This window comes from Alligator mississippiensis, chromosome 15, assembly GCF_030867095.1.
Source record: "Alligator mississippiensis isolate rAllMis1 chromosome 15, rAllMis1, whole genome shotgun sequence".
NCBI lineage: Eukaryota > Metazoa > Chordata > Crocodylia > Alligatoridae > Alligator > Alligator mississippiensis.
This window is the reverse complement of record NC_081838.1, coordinates 7,214,090-7,240,119: the sequence shown is the minus strand read 5'-3', so window position 1 is coordinate 7,240,119 and position 26,030 is coordinate 7,214,090. Positions and strand designations below refer to the sequence as shown.

Genomic DNA, 26,030 nt, shown 5'->3' with positions numbered 1-26,030 from the left:
GTGCCCTGGGGGGCACTCACCGTCCGGCTGCTTGTGCTGGTGGTAGAGCACCACGTCAGTGGCGTGGTTGAGGCCTGACGTCAGGTTGACCACGGGCTCGCGCCCAAACTTGTGGATGCGGAAGATGAGGTTGTTGATGTAGGTGACGCCATAGATGTAGTCCTCGAAGATTTCGATGCTGAAGGGGTGGCTCAGGCCTGGGGAGAGGGGCACAGTCAGGGACAGCCCGGGCCCACGGCGTCTCTGTGGCTCCCCACCCACCCCAGGCCCCGGCCCCTCACCCTTCTTGCTGTCGATAGCCACCACGGGGTCAGTGCCGTTGAGGCGGATGCTGCCGATGACAGAGAGCTTGGCATCAGCCCAGTACAGCCGCTCGTTGTGGTAGTCCACGGCCAGGCCTGGGGGGGCAGGCATGAACGTGAGTGCCATTATGGGCCCCCTGGGCGCTTGTCCATGCCCTCCCCCCGACTTGCTATGAGTGGGGAAAGTGAGGCAGGGAGCCCGGGTCACACTCAGAGTCCAAGAGGGCATTTGAGAATGGGACCCAGGTGTTCTCTGCTCCAAACCTTAGACCCTGCTGCTGTCCCAGAGCTGGGGATGGGACCCAGGTGTCCGGGCTCCCGATCCCTCTGCTCGAAGCCACTAGACCCCACCCTTTCCCAAAGCAGGGAGAGAACCCAGGTGTCCCGCTGGCATCACCCGTGGGCCACTGGATATTGTTCTGCACCAGCGTCTCCCGCAGGGTCCCATCCATGGCAGCCGTCTCGATTTTGGGGTGGTTGCCCCAGTCCGACCAGTACATGGTCCTACAGGGGGGAAGGGATGTCAGCACTGGGGGGGGTCAGGGTGGACCACCCTGTCTCTGCAGACCCCGGTGCCTCCCGACCTCACCCCCGTAGCGGGTCCACGACAATGGCGTGCGGCTCGTCGATCATGCCCGAGATGAGCGTCTTGCGGTTCTCGCCCTTCATCTGCGCCACCTCGATGACGTCGCGCCCAGCGTCTGTCCAGTACACGTTCCCGGCCACCCAGTCCACCGCAATGCCCCGTGGCATCTTCAGCCCCGAGATCTGCCAGGCACCCAGAGACGTGAGCACTCCGGCCTACAGCCTGGCCCCCCTTGCCCAGCCCCTGGGCCCTGGCTCACATTGAGGTGGGTGACGGTGCTGTCCAGCTGGCGCCGGTTGCGGTTGGCGGCAGTGGAGGCAGCAGAGGAGGCGGGCAGCTCACGGTAGGAGATGCGGCCTGTGTGCCAGTTGGTCCAGTAGATCTTGTTGCCCTTGACGTAGATGTCCATGGCATCGATGCGCACGTCCTCATCGCCCTGGAAAGCCGGCTCGTGCGCCGAGTTGGGGTTGAAGGGGAACATGCTGCGGATCTTGTTGTCGTCTGCGATGTACAGGATCTGGTGCTCTGAGCCTGGGGGCGGCAGGGGGGGTGTTGCTCTCTCTGTCCAGGACGGGGGGCACCCCCAGACCCAGCAGCCCCCAGGGTCTCTGCCCAGGGAGGGACAGGGAATGCCAAAGAGAGCGGTTATCAGAGGCTGGAAACCCCCACGTGCACAGACATGCCCCCCTGGGCTCACACATGCATGCCAAGGCCTGTACACAAGGCCCCTCACTCCTGACCTGCACGCCCTGGTGCCCAGCCCCCACCCCCTGGTACCTTCAGCCTTGCAGGTGTGGTGGGTCTTGACAAAGTTGCGGGAGCAGCTGCAGACGTAGGAGCCCTTGGTGTTGTTGCAGAGCTGCGAGCAGGTCCCGAACCGCAGGCACTCGTTGATGTCTGGGTGGAGCAGGGTGGGGTAGGGGGCAGCGGGTGATGGGGGGCACTGGATGCACCCAGCTCTGGGGTGGGACTGTCTGCCGCCCAAGAGTTCCCATGGCTCGGCCCAGGCCGGGGGCAAGGACTGCCTGGCCCTGGACCCAGAAGGCCAGAGGCCCACGGGGGTGCCCCAGCCCAGCCCCTGCCCTGGTACCTTGGCAGGCGTTTTTGTTGGGCACCTTCTGGAAGCCGCTGGGGCAGGCGCAGTATGTGGCCGTCGGCGACTGAACGCACTTGGCCTCATCCCTGCACATGCTCACGTTGGTCTGGCAGTCGTACATCTTGGGGTCTGTGGGCGGCATGCGGCGCCCGTTAGCAGGAGGGAGCCTATCCGCAGACCCCTACCCTGCCGGTGCCCCTCACTCCCGACCTGCAGTCCCCCACCCAGCTGGTGCCCCTCACTCCTGGCCCGCTACCCACTGCCCTGCCCCTGTTTGCAATGCCTTCCCACCCTGGTAGCAGTGCTCCTCGTCAGAGCCGTCGCTGCAGTCGTCAAAGAAGTTGCATTGCAGGCTGGCGCTCACGCAGCGCCCGTTATTGCAGCGGAACTCGCTCTTCTCCTGGCTGCAATTCCGGGGCTTGGGAGACTCTGTGGAGGGTCGTGCAGGGGGGCATTAGGGGGGCAAGAGGCAGCACTGAGGGCACTGACACCCCCTCTCAGCTATCCCTGCCCTGATAGACCTGGCAGGCAGGGCAGGGCACCCCCAAAGGTCCAGGGGGCTAGGAGCCGGGACACCTGGGCTCCATGCCCTGGGGTCTCACGGCTTAGAGCAGGGTGGCACAGGAGCCAGATGCCTGGGTTCTCTTCCCAGCTCAGTGAGGGGGTGGGTGTCTCTAGAGACTGGCACAGGGATTGAGACACCCGAACTCCTGGCTTCAACCCCTGGCTCTGGGGGAGTGGGGGGGTCTGGGAGCAGCGGTCCTGAGGCCGAGAGCCCAGGAAAAGGGTGGGGGGCATCCCGGGGACCTCACCACAGTCGTGCTCGTCAGTGCCGTCACCGCAGTTGTCAACGCCGTCACACTGGCGCCCGATCCACAGGCAGACGCGCTCGTTCTTGCAGCGGAACGGCCGGTCTGGGGGGCACTGGAACTTCACTGTGCGGGGGGGGGGGGCACACAGCAGCTCAGCTGGGGAGGGCCGGCCCCCCTGGAGTGAAGCCCACCCCCAAACCCCCGCCCTTGCCCTGGACTGTCCTGGGGGGCCGTGCCCAGCACCTCATTCCCAACCTGTCCTGGGGCTGCAGCTGCAGGGACCAGGCCAGAGGCTGCCCCGAAAAGTGGGTGCACGCACATCCACATGCATGTCTGCATGTATATAATTACCTGCATGCACACGTGTGTGTGTGTACGTGCATGTGTGTATGCACTCATGTGCACAAATATAAGTGCACATGCATGTGCGGGCGTGAAAGGGCACACGTGCACGGGCATGTGTTTTGTGTACATGCATGCATGGCGTCAGACTCATTCTTACCCTCTTCCAGGCACGGAGGGGGGAGGCTGGGGGCAGGGGGCACTCCTAGCCCTGGGAGCATGGGGAGGGGGTATGGGGGGGCACAGGGAGAGGGCACTCACGACACTCCTCAGGGTTCTCGTCCGAGTTGTCCCCGCAGTCGTCCTCGCCATCGCACTTCCAGGCCAGGGGCTTGCACAGCGTGTTGTTGCACTGGAACTCGTCCAGGGGGCAGGTGCGCACTGCAGGTGTGAGGGGGGGCATCAGGGCCCAGCTGCACCCAGGAATGCCCCCCCAACCCCAGCAGTTCCCCCCCAGCATGGAGGGGAGGGAAGAGCCCGGGGCAGCTCAGCCCACAGCACCCCCCACTGCCTCGCATGAGGGCATGTGTCCAGGGGGCACAAGTGTGTGCCCGAGGGGGGGGATGGAGGGGGTTACCCAGGCTGCTGCAGCTCTCCTCGTCGCTGCCATCCATGCAGTCAGCATCGGCGTCGCAGCGCCAGCGCATAGGGATGCAGTGCCCGTTCTTGCACTGGAACTGGTCGAACTCGCAGCGTGGCGTGCAGTCTTTCTGCGGGAGGGGAGGGGGACGGGAGAAGATGAAGCAGGGCACCCAGTACCCCCCCACCCCACCCCGCACCTCCCACACTCGCCCAGCCGTACCTCATCAGAGCCATCGGCGCAGTCGTGGTCCCCATCGCATTTCCAGCGCCCAGCGATGCAACGCCCGTTGGCGCAGGAGAACTCGCTCTCAGAGCAGGGCCGGGGCGCTGCGGGCACAGAGCACAGAGGGGGGGCAGTGAGGGGGGGAGCACAGCCAGGAGGTGCCGGGGAGGACAGCAGGGTGGCAGAGGCGCGGGGTGGGGGGCAGCAAGCAAGGCCGGGGGTGGGGGGTGCATGGCTCATATTTCCTCCTGATGGCCCCACGGCACGGAGGGGTCCAGACAGACCCAGCACCCCCCAACAAACCCCCCAGCCCCTTTGGCCATGCCATGGAGCCGCGACCCTTAGGGAGCGGGGGGTCACTACCCAGCCATGGGGCAGCTTGGTTGGGAGGGTGGGGTCATGCACCGTATCTCAGGTGGGGCATCCATGGCAGGGGGCAAAGGAGGAGGCACAGGATGGGAGGGGGCATCGGAGCTGATATGAGCCATGCACGCGCCGGGCCCTGCTGCCCACAGGGAGAGGCTGGGAGCTCCCAGGCGCCCCCCACCCCCCCGAGCGGCCCCCGGCCCCCACCCCGGGCAGAGACGACCCGCAGGAACCTACCTCTGAGCGCCCGCACGACAGTGTGAAATGAGAGAAACGGAGATGAGGTGAAATGGCACAGACCCGACACACAGCGGTGGGGGGCGGGCAGGAGGCCAAGGAGGGGTGGGGGGTCTGGGTCGAGCGCATCCACATGGGCAGGGCCCCGAGACCTCCCGCCCCCCCGCCGGCCCCTGGGCCGTGCTGAGCCTGCCCTGTGCCCCAATGCAGCCCCTAGCGCGCGGCCCAGTCTCCCCCCGCCCGCGCCCAGCGCCAGCTCTGCACGTACTGCAGCTCTCCTCATCCGAGTTGTCGCCGCAGTCGTTGTCGTAGTCGCACTGCCAGCGCCCGGGCACGCACCGGTTGTTCTTGCAGCGGAACTGGTAGGGCTCACATGTGCGCTCATCTGTGAGGTGGGGGGGCAGGCGGTTGGAGGTGGGACCCCCAGGGGTGTCGGGCCTGGGGTCCGGGGTTGGGAGGGCTCTTACGCCCCCCTAATGCCCGGGGAAAGGAGTGCCCCCCCGGCCCCCAGCTCACCACACTCCTCTTTGGGCTCATCGGAGCCGTCGCCACAATCGTCCTCGCCGTCGCACTTCCAGCGCGCTGGGATGCAGCGCCCCGAGTCCTTGCAGCGGAACTCGTCCAGGCCGCACGTCATCTGGGCTGGGGGAGCGGGCACAGGGGTCACCTCCCTGCGTGGCCCCCCACCCCTGGCAGCTGCCCCATGACGAGCTGCGGGGTCCTCAGCCCGTTCTTGGGGAGGGTCCCAGGCTCCCCCCCGGCCCCTTACTGCAGTTGGCGGGCTCATCAGAGCCATCGGCGCAGTCGTTGTCGCGGTCGCACACCCACACGCGCGGGATGCAGCGCTTGGTGATGGCACACTGGAACTGGTTGGGGGCGCAGGTCACCTCAGCTGCGGGCACAGGGGGGTCAGGAAGGGGCTGCAGCCGGGGTGGGGTGGGGGGGCAGGAGAGGGTGGGAAGTGCCTGAAAACCATGGCAACCCTGGAGTGACAGCAGTGACCTCATCACACCCTCCCCCAGCAGCTCTAGTGTCCAGTTGTGAGGTGTGGGGGGTAACATGGGTGTAATAACCCCCCTCCCACTGCAACCAAGCCCTGGATGGGCCTGGAAGGTGGGTCCCGTTAACCCATGGATCTCCCTGCTCCTGGATAATCCCCCCTGGGGATCCTCCTGCAGCACAGGGGTGAGGGGCACTCACGACAGTCCTTCTCGTCCTCGCCATCACCACAGTTGTCCTGCCCGTTGCAGCGGAAGATGCCAGGGATGCAGCGGTTGGTGTTGGTGCACTTGAACTGGCTGGGCAGGCACACGTGGATCTCTGGGGGGAAGTGGGGGGTAGAGTGAGATACCTGCCACGGCCTCCCCTGCTCCAGCCAGCAGCCCCCCACATCCTGAACACGGAAATCCTGCGATCTGCGGGCCAAGCAGGGAGCTCCGGGGGTCATGGCTGGTCCAGGCCGGAGGCAGGATCAGGCCTGTCCAAACCACCCCCGACAAACCCGGGGTCCAACCTTTTAGTCCAGCCCTGCAGTGCAGCACCAGGCACCACACCCGGCCCTGCCCCTGGGGTAAAATTCCTTCTTGACTTCCAATCTGGCATCAATCTAGCCCCGAGTGCAGGGGCAAGACCCTCCAGCCAGGACCTTGCAGGGCTGGTGCCAGCCAGAGCATTGGTACAGCCCAGTTGCCATCCCCAGCACCTCTGGGGGGGCTTCAAAGCCCCCTGAGACACGGAGCAGAAGCCAGGGGGATTCCCTAAACCCACTTTGCTGCAACTTTCAGCCCTGGCTCTGTCTTGCTCCCTGCCCAAAACGGCCAAGGCATCCCCCTCTCTGGGGACCAGAGGATGCTCTTGTGTCTCAAGTGCCTCTTAAGCAAGTTGAGGGTGCCCAGCTCTTCCAGGGTGCCCCCCCACCACCCCCCAGCCAGAGTGTGGGACCCAGGCATCTGGGGTCATGTACCGCAGTTGGCCTCATCGGAGTTGTCCTGGCAGTCGTTGTCGCCGTCGCAGATGAAGGCCGGGTTGGTGCAGATCCCAGTTGAGCACTGGAACTGGCCTGGGCGGCACTTGAACTCAGCTGCGGGGGGAAGGAAGGGCAGCAGAGGTGATGTCTCCGACCCCACAAACCCCCTCTGCCTTTCTCTAGGGCTGATGCCCCCCTGCGTGGCACTTGCATGGGCAGGACAGCACCGGCCTGGCCGCAGCAGGGAACTCATTGCGGGGAAGGAGTGTGGCAGCCCCCCACGACTTACGGCAGTCCTCGGGCTCGTCGGAGCGGTCCCCGCAGTCATCCTCCGTGTCGCATTTCCACCAGAAAGGGATGCACTTGTCATTCTTGCACACAAACTGCACAGGAAGATGCGGCCGTGAGGGGGGGTCCCGGCCAGGCTCCCTCCATGTCCAGACCCTATGTTGGTCCCCCCCAGCCTCCCCAGATGCATTCATGCATGATGCCCAACACGTGTCCATGCATACACGTGTGCACACACTTGCATGTGCCCCCCAGGCAGGAGGAGGCAGGGGAGCTGGCATTGCCTTGGCAAGAGGTACACACAGGTTCACACGTTTATGAAAACACACACAGCCCGCCTTACCCCAGCAAGTGTAAGTGTGTGTTGGGGGTGCTATCAGGAGAGGCTGCAGTGGCCACGCCTGCCACAAGGTGGTGCAGCTTTGGCAGAAGTGCACACATACCTGTGCCCCTGTGCGCATATGTAAGTGTGAATCCAGGCACACGTTTATGAAAACATGCATGCGCCCTGTCCCTGCCCAATGGGTGTGTGTGTGTGAGTAAGCGTGTTGTGGGGACATATTGGGTGAGGCTGCAGTGGCCAAGGCCTGCCACAAGGTGGCACCACTGCCTTGGCATAAGTACATACATGCCAGGAGCCCCATGCACTGGATAAGTGTGAATCCAGGCACACATGTTCACACGCATATGAAAACACGCACCCTGTCCCATCCCACCAGGTGTGCATATGTGTGCGCGCATGTATTCATGTGTGTGTGTTGGGAGGACACATCAGGCAACCTTGGCAAAGAGCTCCATGCACCCACCCACAGAGAAGCCTGAACACGCTCACGTGCAAACACACGCGTGCCCCCCCCTCCAGGGGTACCTGGCTGGCAGTGCAGTTGGAGACGCAGGTCTTGCCATCGCCGCCCAGGTAGAAGTTGGTGGGGCAGGCGCACTTGTGCCCCCCGCCCGGGGACAGCAAGCAGAGGTTGCTGCAGCCCCCGTTGCTCACTTTGCAGGGGTGGTCGGGCACTGTGGGGGGGAGGGGGCAGAGGGTCAGCACCACGGATGCCCCCCACTCCTAGGGACAGATCCTCCCCGCCCCACTGACGGGCATGTCCAGGTGCCACCCAGACCCCAGCCCAGATGCCCTGATCCCAGGCTGGGGGGTGGGGGGGACGGACACAGAGACCAGGGACACTCACCATCGGGCTGGCGGTAGGGGTGATAGATGTGGATGTCCATGGGCCGGTGCAGGGTGCTGATCAGCATGGTCTTGTTGGCGCCCGTGGTCTTGTGAGCCCGGTTGATGGACTTGGTCTCCCAGTCCGTCCAGTAGATGAAGTCCTCGAAGAGTGTCAGGGCGAAGATGTGCGGGATGTCCTGGCTCAGCACTGCGGGATGGGTGGGGGGTGCTCAGTGCTGGGGGGTGCCCGCTCAGCCTCCCCCACCACCCAGCACCAGGAGGGTCCCATGGGACAGGGAGCCCTAGGGCTGGTCCCCGGACCTCACGGGGCTGCCAGGGGCCCAGGGAAGGGAAAGGAGGTAAACAGGGATGTGCTAGGGTCAGGCACGGGGCTGGGGGTGCCCTCCAGCCCCTACATGCTAGACCCCCGCCCGCATAGTGGAGAAGAGAACCCAGGAGTCCTGGCCCCCAGCTCCAGGCCCGATGCCTCAGAAAACCCCCCTCTTCACACACACACACACACACACACACACACACAGGGAAGACTGAACCCAGGAGCCCCGCACCTGTGTGCCGGTTGGAGCCATCCAGGCTGGCAAACTCGATGTAGTCCTCGCGGGCATCGGCCCAGTAGATGCGCCCATTGATGTAGTCAAGCGTGAGGCCGTTGGGCCACGTGATCTTGGTGTCCACAACCACACTGCGCTTGGTGCCGTCCATCCCAATCTTCCCGATCAGGGAGTGGTCGCCCCAGTCTGTCCAGTACAGGTAACTGGGGCAGGTGACAGGGGCCCATCAGAGCCTGCGGCACTGGCCTGGCACTACTCGCTTCATGGGCAGGAAAACTGAGGCATGGAGGGGGCAGGGGGCAGCTGGGACACTACAAGGTTGGGGAGAGGAGCCCAGGGCCCTGCTACACGTTTAATTAAAGCTGGAGAGAAACCAGCTAGAGAGATGCTATGTGCTAATTACCTTACACATGTGGTGAGTGTACATTTATTACGCGATTCACCAGTTCATTGCATGCTAATTACTTTGTATGTGTGGCTGGCCTACATTTATTGCGCGATTCCCCTGTTCATCACATGCTAATTATTTTACATATGTGCCCAGCATAAATTTATTACACGATTCCCCTGTTCATCACGTGCTAATTACTTCATGTGTGGCCAGCGTACATTTATTGCGTGATCCCCCTGTTGATTGCATGCTAATTACTTTACATGAATAGCCAGCGTAAATTTATTGCACAATTCCTCCATTCATCACATGCTAGTTACTTTGCATGTATGGCTGGGCTAAATTTATCACACGATTCCCCAGTCCGTTGCGTAATACATGTAACATGTAGCAAGCATCCTGCCGGGATCCCAAGCTCTTGGCATTAGCTGGGTGGGTCCCAAGCTGTGGTGCGAGGAGGGAGGGTGCCTCCAGGCTTAGTGAGGGCACCGGGGTTGGCTTGCAGGGGATTTTGGGGGCACCCCCTGAAGCAAATGCCCCCCCAGCTCTCACCCGTTCTGCACGTCGACCACGAGGGCGCGGGGCTCGCGCAGACCCGAGTTCACCAGCACTGTGCGATAGGCTCCGTTGAGCTTAGACACCTCAATGGTGTCTCGGCCCTTGTCGCACCAGTACAGGTTGCCCCCCACCCAGTCCACGGCCAGCCCATCTGGGTTGCTGAGGCCCGTGCGGTGCAGCACCTGCGGGGGCGGCAACAACGCCGGGTCAGAGCTGGGATCAGGGCCCAGCCACCCCTACCATGCTATGAGCGCGGCGGGTCTCAGGCTAGGAACTGCCCGTGGCTGGGATCATGGGGCAGGGATCATGCCCAGGGGGATTGGGAATCACCTGCACATTGCTACCATTGATGTGCATGCGCCGAATCATGCTGCCCTGCGTGGTCACGTCGGTCCAGTAGATCATCTGCTCCCGGTAGTCAAAGTCCAAGGCCACCGCGTTGTTCAGGCCCTGCAGCCCCCCAGGGTGGATGTATTATGGCCCAGCACTTCCCTGACTCCCGGGGTTGCCGGGGGTGCAGGGGAAAATCAAGGGCCTGGGTGGGGAGCAAGGCACCCCCGGGGGCATGCTGAGGCCAGCTGCGGTGCTGGGGTGAGAACCCAGGAGTTCAGGCCCCAGTTGCTGTGTGCGAGACCCCCCGCCCCGGCTATCTGCAGTGGGGAAGGGAACCCAGCAATCCAGGCCCACCTGCTTGAGCAGTGTGTAGTTGGAGCCGTCCAGGTTGAGCTTGCGCAGGTAGTAGCGGTTGGCGAAGATGAGGAAGGGCTCATCACCTGCAAGGGGATGCCAAGGTCAGCTGGGCTGAATCGTGCCCCCACCAGGACACGCACAGATGCACGCGTGCGTGTTTGTGGCCTCTGCAGAGTGCAGGGGCAGCAAGATCCCTCCCCCAAACACGGGCAGGGCAAGGAGCTCAGCACCCCCTGAATGGGGCCTGTGGAGCCCAAGGGCATCGGGCACAAACACAGTGTCTGCTCTGGGCATGCCACCACAACTGTGCACATTCACCTGTGCACACACAGGCATACATGTGGACATACATGTGCATGCGAACATACACTTGTGCATGCACACACAGGCAGGCACATACATGCATGCATTCATACCTGCACATATGTACATACATGCCCGCACGTGTCTACCTGGGTGCACCCATGCATACATACACCCTTGTGCACACACATGCCTACCTGTGGACACAGGCATGCACATATGCCTACATATACCTGGACAGGCACACACACACACACACACACTTGTGCGCACACACATCTACATGTCCCCACACAGGCATACACACATGTGCATACATGTGCCTACCTATGCACACACAGGCAAACACGCATGCAAACGTATGTGCACATACATGCTTACATGTGCCCGCACAGGCACACACACACACAAATACAATGCCTACCACGTACATACATGCTTACACACATGCACATGCAGGCCAACATGTGCCTGCACAAACATACACCCACAGGCACATGCACTGCTCACCTGTGTGCATGCACACACATACACACACATTTACATACATGCCTACATGTGCCCACACAGGCATACACACACAGGCATACATACACACGTGCACACACATGCCTACCTATGCATACACACACATGTGCACAGACATTTATGTACAGGCATACACACACACTCAGAAGCACACGCACCGCCTTCCTATGCACAGAGGCATGCATGTCCACAAACACATGTGCACACAGGCCTCCAGGTGCCCACACACGCACGCGCACAGGCTCACCGGACACGGCCTTGCAGCTGGTGGGGTTGTCGGGCCGCAGGCGGTAGCCCTGGCGGCACAGGCACTTGTAGCTGCCCAGCGTGTTGATGCAGATCTGGCTGCAGGGGTAGGTGGTGGAGCACTCGTCCACGTCCACGCACGTCTTCCCGTCGTCCTTCAGCCGGAACCCGGGGCGGCACCGGCACTGTGGGGGTTGCAGGGTCAGGGCGTGCCATGCCAGCCCTCATGCAAAGCCCCCCCGCACCACCCCACTGCGCACCCATGAGCGCATGCACGGTGCCCAGCAGTGAGCATGTGTACAGGTGCAAGCAGTGCCCTGGACACATTACATGGGACTGCGTGCACCAGTGCATACCGCTTGGCACAGACTGGGCATGGGTGCATGCAACACTGGTGAGAGGAAGCCTGGGTAGTGTGAGCACACACACATGCAGTGTGCCATGGGATGGGTGACCCTGCTGGGGGCCTGCAAGGCGCAGCTCTGCACTGCCCCCACCCTCCCACCAGCTGCTCCAGGATGTGCTGCCCCATGGGAGCCGGCATGGGCAGGGCCAGGAGCGTGAAGCTGTGTTTGTGCGTGTGCGCATGTGCACGTGTGTATGCTGCCACCTGGTGGCTAATGTGGGCAGGACCGGGAGAGTGCAAGGCTGTGTGTGTGTGTGTGTATGTGTGTACATACACAAGCACGTACATTCTCTTGCACACACACACACGCACGCAAATATGTGTGTATCTGCTGCTCCCTGGTAGCTTGTGTGGGAAGGGCCAGAAGTGTGCAGGGCCATGTTTGTGCATGTGCAACCCCCGCACGTGCTGCCCCCGGTGGCTGGCGTAGGCAGGGCTGGAAGCTTGTGCCTATGCGTGTGCGCGCACATGTATGTGCTGCCCCCTGGTGGCTGGCATGGGTAAGGCAGGAAGCACATGTGTGTGTGCGTGTGTGCATGCACGCATGTGTGCATATAGCTGGCACAGGCAGAGCCAGGAGCATGCCAGGCTGTGTATGTGCATGCACATATAACTGGCATGGGAAAGACTTAGAGCATGCCAGGCCATGTGTATGTGCACATGCATGTGCATACCGCCCATGCTCTCAGCCGGGCCAACCTTGTAGCCGATGCGCAGGTCCTCACAGTCCTGGGAGCAGCCGCTGAGCTTACGATTGAGGCACTCATTGATGAAGCAATTGAGCTCGTCGGAGCCATCAGCGCAATCGGCACGGCCGTCGCACAGCAGTGCCTCGGGCACGCAGGCCCCCGTCTTGCACAGGAAGAACGAGTCGTTGCACTTGCTCTCTGCAACAAGGCCGTGGGGGGGAGGGGGTGTCACTGGAGGCGCCCTGATGTCAGCCCCCACAACCCCCTGTGGCAGCCGAACTGTGCCCCAGGCAGGCGGAGCCTGGAGCATGTGAGGCCATGTGTGTGTGAGCATGCATGTGTGTGTATGCATGCATGTGCATGCGAGGCTGTGTGTGCATGCGCATGCATATGTATGTGAGGCTGTGTATGCCCGTGCATGTGTGTGCATGCATGCATCTGTATGTGGGACTGTGTGCACATGAGTGTATGTGTGCATGTGCACACAGGCACATGCATGTCAGGCTCTGTAGGTGCATATATGTGCGCATGAGGCCATGTGTGTATAGGCATGTGTTTGTGTGCACACACACATTTGCTGCCCTCCAGTGGCTGCAACATGCAAAGACGTGTGCGCGCGCGTGTGTGAGAGGCCATGTGTGCTGCTGCCTGGTGGTTGGAGCAAGCATGTGGAGCCAGGAGAGTGAGAGGCTGTGTGCATGTGCACAGTGAGTGCTGCCCCCTGGCAGCTGGCTCAGGCACCAGTGCCTCCCATAGGCTGGCACGCACCGGAGCTGGTGCAGCGCGGGTTCTTGGGTGCCTCGTCCGAGTGGTCGTGGCAGTCGAACTCGCCATCGCACTCCCACTGTGCGTTGCTCAGGCAGCGCCCGTTGGCGCAGCGGAACTCGTGGGGGCCGCACGTCGGGTACTCTGCGGGGTGGGGAACAGTCAGGCCCGGAGCTCCCCTCACACCCCCAGAGCCTCTGGGGCAGTAGGCATGGCTCCCCAATGCCCCCCTTCCCACAGACCTGCCAGGAGCCCTCCCTTGCTTGGGGGGGGCACAGTCCCATGGGTGCTGCCTTGCCCCCATGGCACCTACCGCACTCCAGGGACTCGTCGGAGCCATCGCTGCAGTCGTGGTCATGGTCACACACAAAGTGCTTGGGGATGCACTGCCGGTTGGCGCACATGAACTCCCGCTCGTCGCATGTGTTGTTGTACACTGTGGGGGGGGACACCGCGGGTCATCAGCGCCCCCCCCCCCGCCCTCCTTGACTTGCTGGGGGAAACAGGTATGGCAGGCCTCGTCCGAGGCCGTGCAGGAAAGGACCCAGGTGTCCCGGCTGTCCCCTGAGAGCCCAGCCCCCCACGTGTATGTGTGTACAGGTGTGTGTGTGCACACAGGCAGGCAGTGCTGAATCCAGGGGTACCACGCTTGCTGGGCAGAGCCCCCCTTTCCCCCGCCCTTGCACTCACGGCAACCGGCAGCGAGGGTCTCGTCGGCACCATCGGCGCAGTCCTTGTCGCCGTCGCAGAGCCAGCGCTCGGGCACGCACACATAGGTGCCCGGGCACTGGAAGGACCCAGCACTGCAGGTCGTCAGGCCTGGGGACAGGGGGCAGAGGTCAGTGCCTGCTCCTAATACTAGGCCTCACCTCCTCCCAGGCCAGATGTCCTCGCTGCCACCCCCCTGCGGCTCTAACTGCTGCGCCCCACTCCCCTCCCAGGCCTAGGAGGAGAACCCAGGCATCAGGCCCCCCACCCCCTCCGGCAGCGCTCACGGCAGTGGGTGCCCTCGTCGGAGCCGTCCCCGCAGTCGTCGGCGCCGTCGCACACCCACAGCTTAGAGATGCAGCGGTGGTTCTTGCACTCAAACTGCACGGGGTAGCAGAACTTGTCTGTGGGGGGGACGAGGCGTTACGTTAGGGCCGTGCCAGGTTGGGCCAGAGTCCCCCACCCCCCCACCTTCCAGAGATCAGAAACCCCCTACTCCCAACTTCCCATGATGCCCTGCTGCCCCAACTCCAGGCACTGCAAGGGTCCTCCACGCCCTTTCCACAATGCCCTGCTCCGTCTCCCCCCACCCCCTGGCCTCTGTGCCCTTTCCACAATGCCTTGCTCTATTCCCCCAATGAGTCCTCCAAGCCCTTCCCACAATGCCCAGCGCAGCTCACTGCAGTGGGTCTCGTCCTCGCCGTTCTCGCAGTCGTCCTCCTTGTCGCAGGTCCAGGACATGGGGATGCAGCGCCCGCTGGGGCAGGCAAAGTAGTTGGCCGGGCACTTGGGCTTCCGCATGCCTGGGGGAAGGGGGCATGTGATGTCATAGGGGGCCCAGTGATGTCACAGGAAGGAGGCACCCCCTCCCCCAGGGCCCCTTGCATGCACAGCTTTGCCTGCCCCGCGCCCCCCATCAGCCTGAGTCCCCCAGGCTGGCAATGCCCCCCCGTACCAGGGCAATTGCGCTCGTCGGAGTAGTCGCCGCAGTCGTTGGCGCCGTCACAGACCCAGGCCGGGGCGTAGCACAGTGACGTGTGCTCGCACTGCTGGAACGTCATGCCCTTCACCCCCAGCTTAAAGTAGCTGCTGCAGTCGGTGGCGGCTGCAGGGAACCAGCCCCGGGGCCCAGTGTGAAGGGTGGGGCCTGCTGGGGCCCCGGGCACATGCACACGTTGCACACGCATTGTACGCAGCCCCCACACACCGTGCACAGAGCACACAAGCCTCCCAGAGTGGTGCAGATCAGGCACAGAGCAGCCATGTATTGTGCAGAGAGCACACACGCATGCACACGGGGCACGCACACAAGCACCATGCACACACACAAGGAGCGCACATACATGCACAGAAGGCAAATGCACACACATGGAATTTATACGTAAGCACACGGAGTGCACACACAGCTCACAGGCACTGCAGATGAAGAGCACACATGCTATGCATGGAGCACACGCACATCGCAGAGTGGTGCGTGTCATGCAGAGCCCACACGTCACCTGCACAGCACGTGTGCACCACACGTGGAGCACGCCCACACAGACTGTGCACTCACACACACAGAATAGACACGTCACATACAGAAACCACGCATCGCTCGCACAGTGCATGCACACCTCACATAGAGCGTGCCTATATGGAGTGCACACGCATACACACAGAGCCCATGCACAGTGCACTTTCATGGAGCACATCCACATGGAGTGCACACGCACAGATGCACACAGAACACACAAGCACACATGTGGAATTTACATGCATATACACAAAACACACGCAGCTCAGGCACGACAGACAGCACACACACGTCGTTCATGAAGTGCGAATGTCTCCCACGTGCATTACACACAACCTAAGAGCACCTCCAAAACTCCCACCCCCACAGTGCACACGTGCCCCCCCCCCACTCCCACCACCCCAGGACCCCGTTCCTGTACCCTCCTGGGGTCACATCCAGCCCTTGGCTCTGCCCGCCCCGCACCTCCTGCCAGCCAGGGGTGCCCTGCAGCCCCCTCCCAAATGTCCGCGTCCCTGCCGCACAGCAGTAGCCACATCAGGCCCGCATGGAGGCACCAGACATGGGGCTGGAGGGTCGGGGGAGTTCGGGTGGGCACTCACTGCAGTTCATCTCGTCGGATGCATCCTCACAGTCGATGATCTGGTTGCAGCGGCTCGAGTTCCCAATGCATCTCCCGTCACGGCACCGGAACTCCGTGGCAGCGCAGCTGGTCTCTGCAGGACGGGGGGTGGCAGAGACCAGTGCTGTGAGCTCTTCACTCGCACACGTGTGCTCACATGTGCATGCACACTGCCCTGGGGGCAATGCACCACAGCCAGGAGCACACATGCCATGCCCCCCTGCACACACATGCACAGATGCACACACACTAAACCAGGGCCATGCCCTTCGCCTGCTTCAGGGCACATGTATGTGCACACTTGCACACAAGACATCCTCATGCAAGCCCATGTGTGCACATATATGCACACCCCAGCCCAGGGTAGCACCCCAAGGGATATATTTGCACGCGGGATCTATGGCGTTAGTGGCAGGAAGCAGGACGCCTTGCTCCTGTCATGTGGCTGAGCTGGAGGCCTGCCCAGCCACCATGGAGGCTCCATGCCTGTGGTTGGGGGCCACCATGGCCTGCCCGGCAGGGAGCAGGGGGCACTCACTGTTGCACGGGACTTCGTCGGAGTTGTCACCACAGTTGTCGACCCCATTGCACCAGTTGCGCATGGCCACACAGCGCCCGTTCATGCAGTGCAGGTAGCCCTTCTTGCACTTGCGGCTGCCTGCAGGGGTGGAGGAGGGGCACAAGGTGTAGGGAGGGTTTCAGGGTCCATGGGGCTCCCAACCCCACTATGAGTGTCCATGGGGTGGGGGGGAATAGCTCAGGTTGAGCAGCCCCCTCCTGCTCCGTTGCTCCCACCCCTCCCCCTGGGAGTCCGGACTCGCAGACCCCTCCTGGCTGCACCCCCAGATCAGGATGGGACCCCCGAGCCCTGGCGGGGCCTTACTGCAGTAGGACTGCTTCTCGTCCGACTTGTCCTTGCAGTGGGCAACGCTGTCGCAGGTGAGCGCAAAGTCGATGCAGTCGCCATTGCCGCACTCGAACTCCTCGTGCGCGTTGCAAGTGGAGTTGGGAGCTGCAGCGGGGGCACCAAGCACCAGGTGTCAGCCACCAGCCCCAGCCCAGCTCCCAGGCACTCCCTTCCCTGCGCTCACCTTTGCACGTGAGGTCGTCCTGCAGCACCCGATCGCCACGGCACGAGCAGTTCACTTGCCCCCGGGGCGTGAGGAGGCACAGGTCCTGGCAGCCCCCGTTGTTCACACGGCATGGGGACAGCTCACCTGGAGGGGGTGCAGGGTCATATACATGGCCAGGGGGTGTCCAGCATCCCTCCAGGCCTGGCACACACTCCCATCGAGCCCCCCACCCTTGGAGAGAGTGGGGGAGAGAAGTGGCACAGGCTGGGGAGGCAGGTGGCAGAGCCACCAGAGACAGGAGGGGGTTGGTGGGACAAGACCCCCCCCGCACCTACTAGGGGCAGCACCGAGGGCAGATGGGCAGGGGTAAATCCCCCCCATGCAGGGTGCCAGGAGAGGGGTCAGGGGTGAGGGTGCCCCCCCATGCCCAGACTCACAGCTGTTGGTGTCGTTGGCCACAGCGATGATGCCCATGGGCTGCTGGGGGATGTCAACGCGCAGCAGCCGCATGTCAGAGCCCATGTGCTTGTTGGCACGCTGAACGGCGCGGCGCACCCAGTCCGTCCAGAAGATGTAGTCGCTGTACACGGCCAGGCCAAATGGGTGCACTGGCTCTGACTTCAGGATCACCTGCCCCGACGCCCCACAGCACTGTCAGCACCAAGGGCTGGAGGGGGGGCAACCCCCCTGAGTCCCAGCCCCCTGCACCCCATGACTCACGTAGCGGTGGGAGCCATCATACTCGCAGCGCTCAATCTTGTCCAGCGTGGCATCAGAGAAGTAGAGCTTCTCAGCCTGGTGGTCGATGGCCAGCCCATTGGGTGTGCGGATGTCCTGGTCGATGATGATGAGGACGTTGGCGCCTGCCAGAGTGGCCCGCATGATGCTAGGGTGCTGCTCGTTCCAGTTGGTCCAAAACATCAGGCTGGATGTGAGGGGGGGACACGGGGCTGAGCCAACCCTGCGCACGTGCAGGCTCCCCCCGCACCCCTGCCAGGACAGCGGGGGCCCTTTTTCTCCCCAAAGGCATCTCCAGCACCCGGCAAGGGTCTGTCCCACCGGCTGCGTGGCCGGGAGCTGGGGCCTGGCTGCGGCACCCCCTTCCACCCCACTTACTTCTGGCACTCATCCAGCACAAAGGCACGGGGGTGGTCGTCACTCGACATAGTGATGACAGTCTCGCGCTCGAAGGCGCCCACGCGGCTCTGGTCCACCGTGTGCCGCGTGATGGTGGACGTGGTGTAGCTGGTCCAGTAGAGCGTGTCCCAGCCCCGGTGGTAAGCCAGCCCCTCCACTGAGCCCACGTCTGGGGGGCAGAGGGAAGGGGTGAGATGATGGTATCTGCCACTCCGCTAGCGCCCCCCCCATGCTGAGAATGATGTCCCAGAAGCCAAATTCTGCTCCCGGCTGCACTAGCGGAAGCCGGAGATCAGAACTGGGCCCCCACGTGCTCTCACGGCCGTGACCTTCGGCCTCAGAAAGTATAAGTGCTATAGCCTGTCCGGCACTTGTGAGCTACCTTGCACGATGAGCGCGATGCACATGTGCAGGTAACTAGGAAAGACACCAGGCAGGAAGCAGGGAGCAAGCACCAGCCTGTGTCCTGGGGACCTTCCTCATGAGCTCCCTTGCACTGCCACACAACAGGTGACAGACATGGGCACGAGGAAGGTGCTGTGCAGGGAGCTGGAAGTACATGGTTGTCTCAAAGCCCCAGGGACCAAGGGCCCCACTCCCTACTGCCCAACCCACATGAGCTCCCTCACACTATTGCACGACGGGCATGAGCCATGGGCACGAGGAAGGTGCCATTCAGGGAGCTGGCAAGCACTAGGAACACTCCCACTGTCTCCAAAACCTGGCCTCCCCAGGCCCCGGAGGTCAGGGAGCAGAGGGGATGGGCGTCCTCACTCTCCACAATGGTCTTGCGCCCGGTGCCGTCGTCGTTGATCTGCTGGATGTTGCCAAAGTGGATGTCGCTGTAGAAGATGCGGCTGGCACCCTGCACCCCACCCTGGTAGTCAAAGGCCAATGCGATAACGTTCTTCATGTGCTCGGCGTCTTCAAAGGGCTTGATGGGCGCGTTGAGGTTGGTCTCGTCCGAAAGGTGTATGCTCTTGAGGATGGTGCGCTCCGAGTAGAGCAGGTAGCCATCATAGTCGCGGCAGCTCACACCATCCTCGGCCAGCATGCCATGGGCGCATGCGCACGTTCGCCGGCCCCCGCCCCGGAACAGGCACAGCTGCTCGCAGCCCCCATTGCTCTGGGAGCAGATGTTGGTGCCTGCAGGGAGTGCAGCATGGTGTCAGACAGAGCAGGGAAGGGGACTGAGCCTGGGCACAGGCGGAGAGCGTGGGCGGTGTCAGCGGCCCCGGGGAGCGGCCAGGGCCTTTGGGCTCTGAGCGAGGAGCGGTGCGTGGGATACTGGGGGTAAGAGTGTGTGTGTGATACTGGGGGTGAAATCGTGTGTGTGATACTGAGGGTGAGTGTGATACTGGGGGTAAGTATGTGTGTGATACTGGAGGTGAGTGTGTGTGAGAGATACTGGGGGTGAGAGCATGTGTGTGTGATTCCATGTGTGCAGGACCATAAGAGAGCACGGGAGATAAGGGGGAGACACGTGAGAGTGCGTGTGCAATGCTACATGCAAGATATGGAGTGTGTGTGTGAGGCACAGGGCACAAGTGAGAGGGCAGGTGAAGCTCCAGGGAAGGGAGTGTGTGACTGTGAGACACAGGGCATGTGTGTGTGTGTGTGTGTGAGAGAGAGAGAGAAAAGCCAGGGGGGAGGGGAGTGGGTTGACTGTGAGACGGTGCACATGTAACTCCAGGGCTGTACAGTGTGACTGCGAAACACAGGGAGCGAGTGTGTGTGTCTGTACATGAAATTCCAGGGGTTGTACACATGTGAGTAGGAAACATGGGGCATAAGCATATGCACACATGTGTGTGAGAAACTCGTGGGACATGGGGAGTGTGTGCATGTGAGACACCCTGCCTGGAAGTGAGGGAACTCCATGTGCACAAGAGCCAGGCTGTACACGCACGACAGGTGACACATGCACCCACGAAGGCACGCGTGAGGGACACTGCTTGCCTCGTCTGCAGCTCCAGACGCCTCCCCGAGCTCTGCCCTCCAGCCAGTGCCAAGGCACAGGAGAGGACCCCTACTCAGGAGGCTGCCATGCCCGTCCCAGCCCCAGGACCCCTGCTCCCCGGCCTCCTGCGCACCCTTCTGCCGGGCCCGGTTGAAGACTTTGATGTCCTTGAGCTGGACGCCGATGCCTGTGCGCAGAGACACCGACTCGGTGGCATTGTCCTTGCTGCCCCTCTTGATGGAGCCGTTCGCATGGGTCCTGCCAGGGAGGGGGGACACAGGTGGGCACTGAGTATGGGGTGCCATGTGCCTCTGGGACCATCCCCTGCATGCACCCACGTCCTGGGAAATGCCTGCGGGGTGGAGGACTCGGGATGCTTACCGGTCACTCCAGTAGATGTAATCCTCGAAGACAGAGACAGAGAACATGTCCATGTTGTTGCTGGCCAGCACAACCTCCCGGCCCTCGCCCGTCTCCAGGTCGATACGCTCGATCTTGTCTGTCCGGGCATCGCACCAGTATAGTTTCCCATCCTGGCAGGAGCACGGGGCTGGGGTTAGAGACTCTGATGCCCCTCACCCCCAAGCTGCGCAGCCCCAGCCCCATCACGCATGGGCCACAGGCAGCCCGGCCCACCTCGTAGTCCACGGAGATGCCGTTGGGCCAGCTGATGCTAACGTTGACCAGCACAACACGCTCGGAGCCGTCCAGGCGCGATCGCTCGATGCGGGGATACTGCCCCCACTCCGTCCAGAACAGGTACCTGTGGGCGGGGGACACGAGTCACCCGCTGCTCCACCGAGCCCCTCTCCCCCAGCTCTGGGAACCCGGGTGTCCTGCCCCCCACCACCCCTGCCTCACCCCTTCTCGGGGTGCACAGTGATGGCTCGCGGCTTGTCCAGCCCTTGGGAGATGACCACATAGCGGAAGGAGCCGTTGAGTCGCGCCACCTCGATGACATCAAAGCCCTGGTCCGTCCAGTAGATGTTGCCTGCGAGACACTGGTGGTTACCACGACAACCCCTCCCGGGCCACATCCCACCCCCACCCAACCCCAGCCCCCGGCCCTCACCTGCAATCCAGTCCACAGCAATGCCTTCCACGCGCCCAATGCCGTTGGTCACCACGTCCTCGCGCCACGTCTGGTCCCGCTTGGCCCGGCTGATGGTGCTGAGCCCCATGTCCACCCAGTAGATGGTGTCATTCTCTGGGGAGGGAGGGTGTAAGGGGCCAGGCCAGGCCCAACGCGGGCTCTGGGGGAGGCCCACATGCTGCTAAAAGGGCGCTGGGGGCAGAGAAGGGGGCTGGCGGGGGGAGCAGCAATCCGCCTTAGTGGGGCTGACACCTGCCCCCAGCCTGGCCCATGCCACTGGAGGGGGGGAAACTGAGGCATGGCACCAGGGGTCAGGGGCGGAGCAAGGACCAGAACCCAGGCGTCTGTGCTGAACCCCACTGGACAGGGAACCGGCGAAAGGGGGTGCTCTCACCTGCGTGGAAGTCGATGCCCACAGCCAACGAGGTCCCGGACACAGGCACCAGCGCGTCCGACTTGTCATTGGGGTCCAGGGGGATGCCGCGGATGCCCTCGTGCACCGAGTAGAGCAGGAAGGAGCCCACACCTGCAACACACATGTGGGTGCTGTCAGGGTCGGGGTCAGGGCCTAGAGCTCCAGCCCCCACTTGCCTGGGCCGTACACAGCTGGCACCGTTACAGGCGGGCCCCCCAAGGAGAGGGCACATGTCCCCCGAGGCCACAGGAGGGGCAGCCATGTGGTGCCGGTGATAAGAAGACACCCTGCCCATGATACACCCCAGCCCCTTGCTGCTCCTGCCATGTCTCCATCACACGTGGGCAGCAGCAAGACAGATGGATGCTGCCATGGGACAGACCCCCCCCCCCAACTGGACTCCAATCACAGAAGGGCCTGGGAAGCACCTTGCAAAGGTCCCAGGACACCCACTGGTGCCCCCCCACACCCCCGCCACGCGGCAACCGTGCAACCGGGAGCAATCACACCTGGCACCAGCAGAGGGCAGCAGCACTGCACCAGCAAGGCTTCATGTGCTCGCACAAGAGCCCAGCTGGGAGGGAAGGGGGGTCCCAGCGGGTGCGGGGGGGCTCTCACCCTCGCATGACTGCTGCCCACTCTTGAGGCTGTAGCCGGCCGTGCACATGCAGGCGCGCGTGGTCTCCGACGTGGGCAGGCAGAGCTGCGAGCAGTCCCCGTTGTTCACGCTGCAGGGGTTGGTGCTGGCTGCAGATGGGGGCAGTAGGAGGCTGAGGGGGGCCAGGAGGGGTCTATACCCCCACAAGTCCCCTCCCCACTGCTGGAGCCCCTGCACCTTTGCACCGGCCCCAGGACTCTGGCAGCGCCAGGCTCCAGGCTCTCCAGATGCCCATGCCATGGGCATCATCTCTGGATGCCCCAGCTCTGGGCTCTCTGGATGCCAGTAGGGCCCCCCCCACCCATCTCCCTGCTCCCAATACTCCCCCAGTGTCCCCCACTCACCCTGCTGCACACTCTCATCGTACACCTTCATATGCATGACCAGCGTGGTGCTGTTCCTCAGCACCACGGCGCCCGTCCCGTCCTTCTTGTTGCAGGTGCCCACGCGCTCCGAGGCCTGGTCCGCCCACCACAGCTTGTCGCCTACCCGGAGAGGGGAAAAAAGGGATGTGTCACGAGTGGGCACAGCCTCAGCACCCCCCCCCTGCACCCCGTGGCCCGTGTCCAGTGCTCACCCATGATGGCCAAGGCCGTGGCCTTGCTCAGCTGCCCTTTCATGGTGTCCAGGACCTCCAAGCCGGTGCCATCCAGGTTGCAGCGGCTGATGGTGCCGTTGCCAGAGCTGATCCAGTACAGTTTGCTCTCGGGGTAGTCGATGGCCAGGCCTGCGAGGCAGGGGGTGGTTATGAGGAGCAAATACAGAGCAGGGGGCAAATACAGCGTGCGCCGCTCTCCTGACGGGCTGCGCAGGGCCTGGTGCAAGATAGTGGCTGCTCCCCACTCAGCCCCGGGGAGACAGGCAGGATCTGGGGCACCCACGGGAGGGGGGCAGGGGCTGGCGGGGTGGGGTCCGTACCGACAGGCGCCTTCTGGTTGGTGAAGAGGAGGCTGCGGTTGGTGCCATCCATGTTGGCCACGCTGATGTTGTCACCGTCAGTCCAGTACAGCTTCCTGCATGCGGTGAGGACGGGGTTAATGGGGGCTGAGCTCCGCCCCCCCATCACTGAGCACTGAACTGGGGGCAGCGTGGGAGCCTGGGCACACACGTGGGTGTGTGTGCACGCGTGCTGGACAGCAACATGTCCCCCTCTTGCCTGGGGACATACGTTTGCACACACAGGACTGTACTCATTTCTGTCACACACACGTGCGCACATGGGACTGCACCCATTTCTTGCACACATGCAGATATATACATGCACACACAAGACCACCCATTTCTCTCACACACATGCATGCCTAGAGGCACACATGCACACATGCATATAAGTGCATGGGACTGCACTCGTTTCTCTCACACATGCACACGTACATGTTCACACTCCCACTCTGACACACATTCATATACAGCAGTGCAAGCCGTCTCTCACACACATACCCATACTGACACACCTGTACTGAGCTGCAGCCTGTTTCTGACACATGCACACATTCACACCCCCACTCCAACACACACTGTCCTGCCACCATCTCTCACGTGTACACATGCTCACACTAGCAATGCCTGAGCTGCTGCAGCCCAATTTTGCTCTTTCACGTGCAAGTGGATGCACATGCATGTGTAGCCAGGTGTGGGTGCACACCCACACAATCACACACAGTGGCATGCACACACAATCACACCCACCCACACCTTGTCATATACAGGTGCAGGCCACATGATTGAGCACATACACACACAGCAGGTCACACGTGCACTCATACACGCATGCACCTGTATGTAGTCATGCATGTGCACATGCAATCAGTGTGCACAATCTGGCATGTGTGCACATACACCATCAGCCATGCACATGTGCAAGCACATGCAATGTTGTGTGCATGTACACACAATCATTCTTGCACGTATGCCTGCACTTGCAATCAGTAGTATGCATGTTCATGCACAAACAATCATGCACAGCTGTATGCATGTGCATACACAGAATCCCAGAGTTGTGTGCATGCTCTTGCACACACTCCTGTACACACAATCACATGCACAGATGGACCCAGGCTGGTGTCCCCTGGCCCAGCCCCTCCCCATGGGCACATCCTCAGCCCCGCAGCCCAAACCCACTGCCCCTGTGGCCCGAAGGTCCAAGCTGGCAAGGACTCACCCGCGCAGGGGATGGACCACTAGGCCATGGGGCTTGTCCAGCCCCTGGATGACAGCATTCTTGAAGGAGCCGTCCAGCCGTGCCACATTGATCTGCTTCTTGTTGGTGTCATAGCTGGTCCAGAAGAGGTTCCTGGAGACCCAGTCCACGGACAGCCCGTGGGCATTGGGCAGGTCTGCAAGGCAGCGGGTGTGGGGATGCATTAGCGGGGCCCCACAGCTGCCTGCCAGGAGCACTGCATGCTGGAAACCCTGGGCAGTGACATCCCAGCCCACGGTGGAGGGGACAGGTTGCACCGTGGCCACAGGCCCCGTGGCCCTGGTGTCGGGGGGAACTGGGTGCAAGCCAGGCCATAATAGCAGGCACTGTGGCCCAGGGTGGATACGGCAGGCTGCACTGTGGCCTCCTGGGGTGGAAGGAACCAGGGACAGGCTGTGCCATGGTATAGGCCCTACAGTGGAGGGGGCAGGTTGCACCGTGGCAGCAGTCCCCAGGGTGGGGGAAGCCATGGGCAGGCCGTGCCATGGTATCAGGCCCCGTGGCCCAGGGTGGACAGGACAGGCAGCACCATGGCGGCAGGCCCTGTGGCCCTGGGTTGGAGCAGGCTGTGCTATGGTATCAGGCCCCGTGGCACCAGGATGGAGGGGGCAGGCCGCACAGTGGTGGCAGACCTGGTGGCCCTGGGGTGGAGCAGGCCATGCTGTGATACCAGGCCCTGTGGTACTGGGGCCAGGGAGAGGCCACACCGTGGCCCCAGGGGCCAGTGGGACCCACCTGCAGAGACCACGGTCTCGACGCCAGTGCCATTGATGAAGGCACGCTTGATGGCCTGGGTGCGCACGTCGGACCAGTAGATGCGCTGCTCGCGGGCGTCATAGTCGACCACGGTGACGTTGTCGATGTCGGGCACCGTGAAGGAGATGATGTAGTTGTAGTAGGGGCTGTCCACGTCCACACCGCGGATCTCCATCTGCCGCGCATACAGCAGGAACTGCCGGAACTCTGCGCGGGCAGCACGGGGTCAGTGTGGGGGACTCCCGGCCCATGGCCCGGGGGTGTCCCTGCCCCGACCTCCATTCTCAGCTGCCCCCTGCCCAGGGACACTGGGCAGGCAGTGGGGGCTGACGGTGAGAACAGTGGGCTGAGCCCGGACGCCTGGGTTCTCTCCCATTCCAGAAGGGGAATCGGGCATGGGGCTGGGGCCCGGATGCCTCGGTTCTCCGGGAAGGCAGCGCAAGTGACGGGGCGAGAACAATGGGGCTGGGACCTGGATTCCTGGGTCTTTTCCCCAGCCAAGCCAGATCTAGCGAACCCCCTTCCTCCTCCCCATCTCTGTCCCGTGGGGTCCCGGCAGCCTCCTGGGGCCGGGGTCACCCCCCACCCCTGGTGCCCTATAGACCCCCCCCTACCGTAGCACGTGGTGTTGTCTTTGTCCAGCTTCATGAGATGGGGGCAGGCACATGACAGCGTCCGGTTGTAGTTGATGAGGCAGAGGTGGGAGCAGGGCCCACGGCCCCCGTTGGCCTCGCACGGGTTGGGGGCTGCCACAGGGGCACAGTGGTGAGACCCCG

General features: G+C 62.7%; 1 protein-coding gene across 2 annotated transcripts in view; it reads right to left on the bottom strand.

The window, feature by feature from the left end:
- The window catches only part of LRP1 (LDL receptor related protein 1), a 79,057-nt gene that overhangs the window by 5,015 nt on the left and 48,012 nt on the right, over positions 1–26,030 (bottom strand). For both annotated transcript variants that reach the window (XM_059719221.1, XM_059719222.1), the window contains 53 exons: positions 25,869–26,000; positions 25,234–25,461; positions 24,460–24,634; positions 23,217–23,311; positions 22,876–23,025; positions 22,643–22,783; positions 22,259–22,387; positions 21,620–21,751; positions 21,205–21,339; positions 20,994–21,123; positions 20,769–20,895; positions 20,514–20,665; positions 20,266–20,390; positions 18,947–19,318; positions 18,152–18,341; positions 17,756–17,960; positions 17,473–17,665; positions 17,054–17,179; positions 16,846–16,974; positions 16,501–16,620; positions 15,943–16,056; positions 14,780–14,929; positions 14,505–14,627; positions 14,112–14,228; positions 13,807–13,935; positions 13,430–13,552; positions 13,120–13,260; positions 12,362–12,549; positions 11,258–11,441; positions 10,177–10,262; positions 9,820–9,939; positions 9,484–9,671; positions 8,538–8,743; positions 7,991–8,179; positions 7,669–7,817; positions 6,802–6,895; positions 6,510–6,626; positions 5,747–5,866; positions 5,316–5,438; positions 5,063–5,188; positions 4,815–4,931; positions 3,941–4,047; positions 3,716–3,848; positions 3,400–3,519; positions 2,797–2,919; positions 2,276–2,413; positions 1,979–2,113; positions 1,666–1,785; positions 1,148–1,419; positions 892–1,070; positions 700–806; positions 282–398; positions 21–197 (listed from right to left, as the gene is read on the bottom strand). In XM_059719221.1, the coding sequence (XP_059575204.1) occupies positions 21–197; positions 282–398; positions 700–806; positions 892–1,070; positions 1,148–1,419; positions 1,666–1,785; positions 1,979–2,113; positions 2,276–2,413; positions 2,797–2,919; positions 3,400–3,519; positions 3,716–3,848; positions 3,941–4,047; positions 4,815–4,931; positions 5,063–5,188; positions 5,316–5,438; positions 5,747–5,866; positions 6,510–6,626; positions 6,802–6,895; positions 7,669–7,817; positions 7,991–8,179; positions 8,538–8,743; positions 9,484–9,671; positions 9,820–9,939; positions 10,177–10,262; positions 11,258–11,441; positions 12,362–12,549; positions 13,120–13,260; positions 13,430–13,552; positions 13,807–13,935; positions 14,112–14,228; positions 14,505–14,627; positions 14,780–14,929; positions 15,943–16,056; positions 16,501–16,620; positions 16,846–16,974; positions 17,054–17,179; positions 17,473–17,665; positions 17,756–17,960; positions 18,152–18,341; positions 18,947–19,318; positions 20,266–20,390; positions 20,514–20,665; positions 20,769–20,895; positions 20,994–21,123; positions 21,205–21,339; positions 21,620–21,751; positions 22,259–22,387; positions 22,643–22,783; positions 22,876–23,025; positions 23,217–23,311; positions 24,460–24,634; positions 25,234–25,461; positions 25,869–26,000 (7,818 nt within the window). The remainder of the gene's footprint in view (positions 1–20; positions 198–281; positions 399–699; positions 807–891; positions 1,071–1,147; positions 1,420–1,665; positions 1,786–1,978; positions 2,114–2,275; positions 2,414–2,796; positions 2,920–3,399; positions 3,520–3,715; positions 3,849–3,940; positions 4,048–4,814; positions 4,932–5,062; positions 5,189–5,315; positions 5,439–5,746; positions 5,867–6,509; positions 6,627–6,801; positions 6,896–7,668; positions 7,818–7,990; positions 8,180–8,537; positions 8,744–9,483; positions 9,672–9,819; positions 9,940–10,176; positions 10,263–11,257; positions 11,442–12,361; positions 12,550–13,119; positions 13,261–13,429; positions 13,553–13,806; positions 13,936–14,111; positions 14,229–14,504; positions 14,628–14,779; positions 14,930–15,942; positions 16,057–16,500; positions 16,621–16,845; positions 16,975–17,053; positions 17,180–17,472; positions 17,666–17,755; positions 17,961–18,151; positions 18,342–18,946; positions 19,319–20,265; positions 20,391–20,513; positions 20,666–20,768; positions 20,896–20,993; positions 21,124–21,204; positions 21,340–21,619; positions 21,752–22,258; positions 22,388–22,642; positions 22,784–22,875; positions 23,026–23,216; positions 23,312–24,459; positions 24,635–25,233; positions 25,462–25,868; positions 26,001–26,030) is intronic.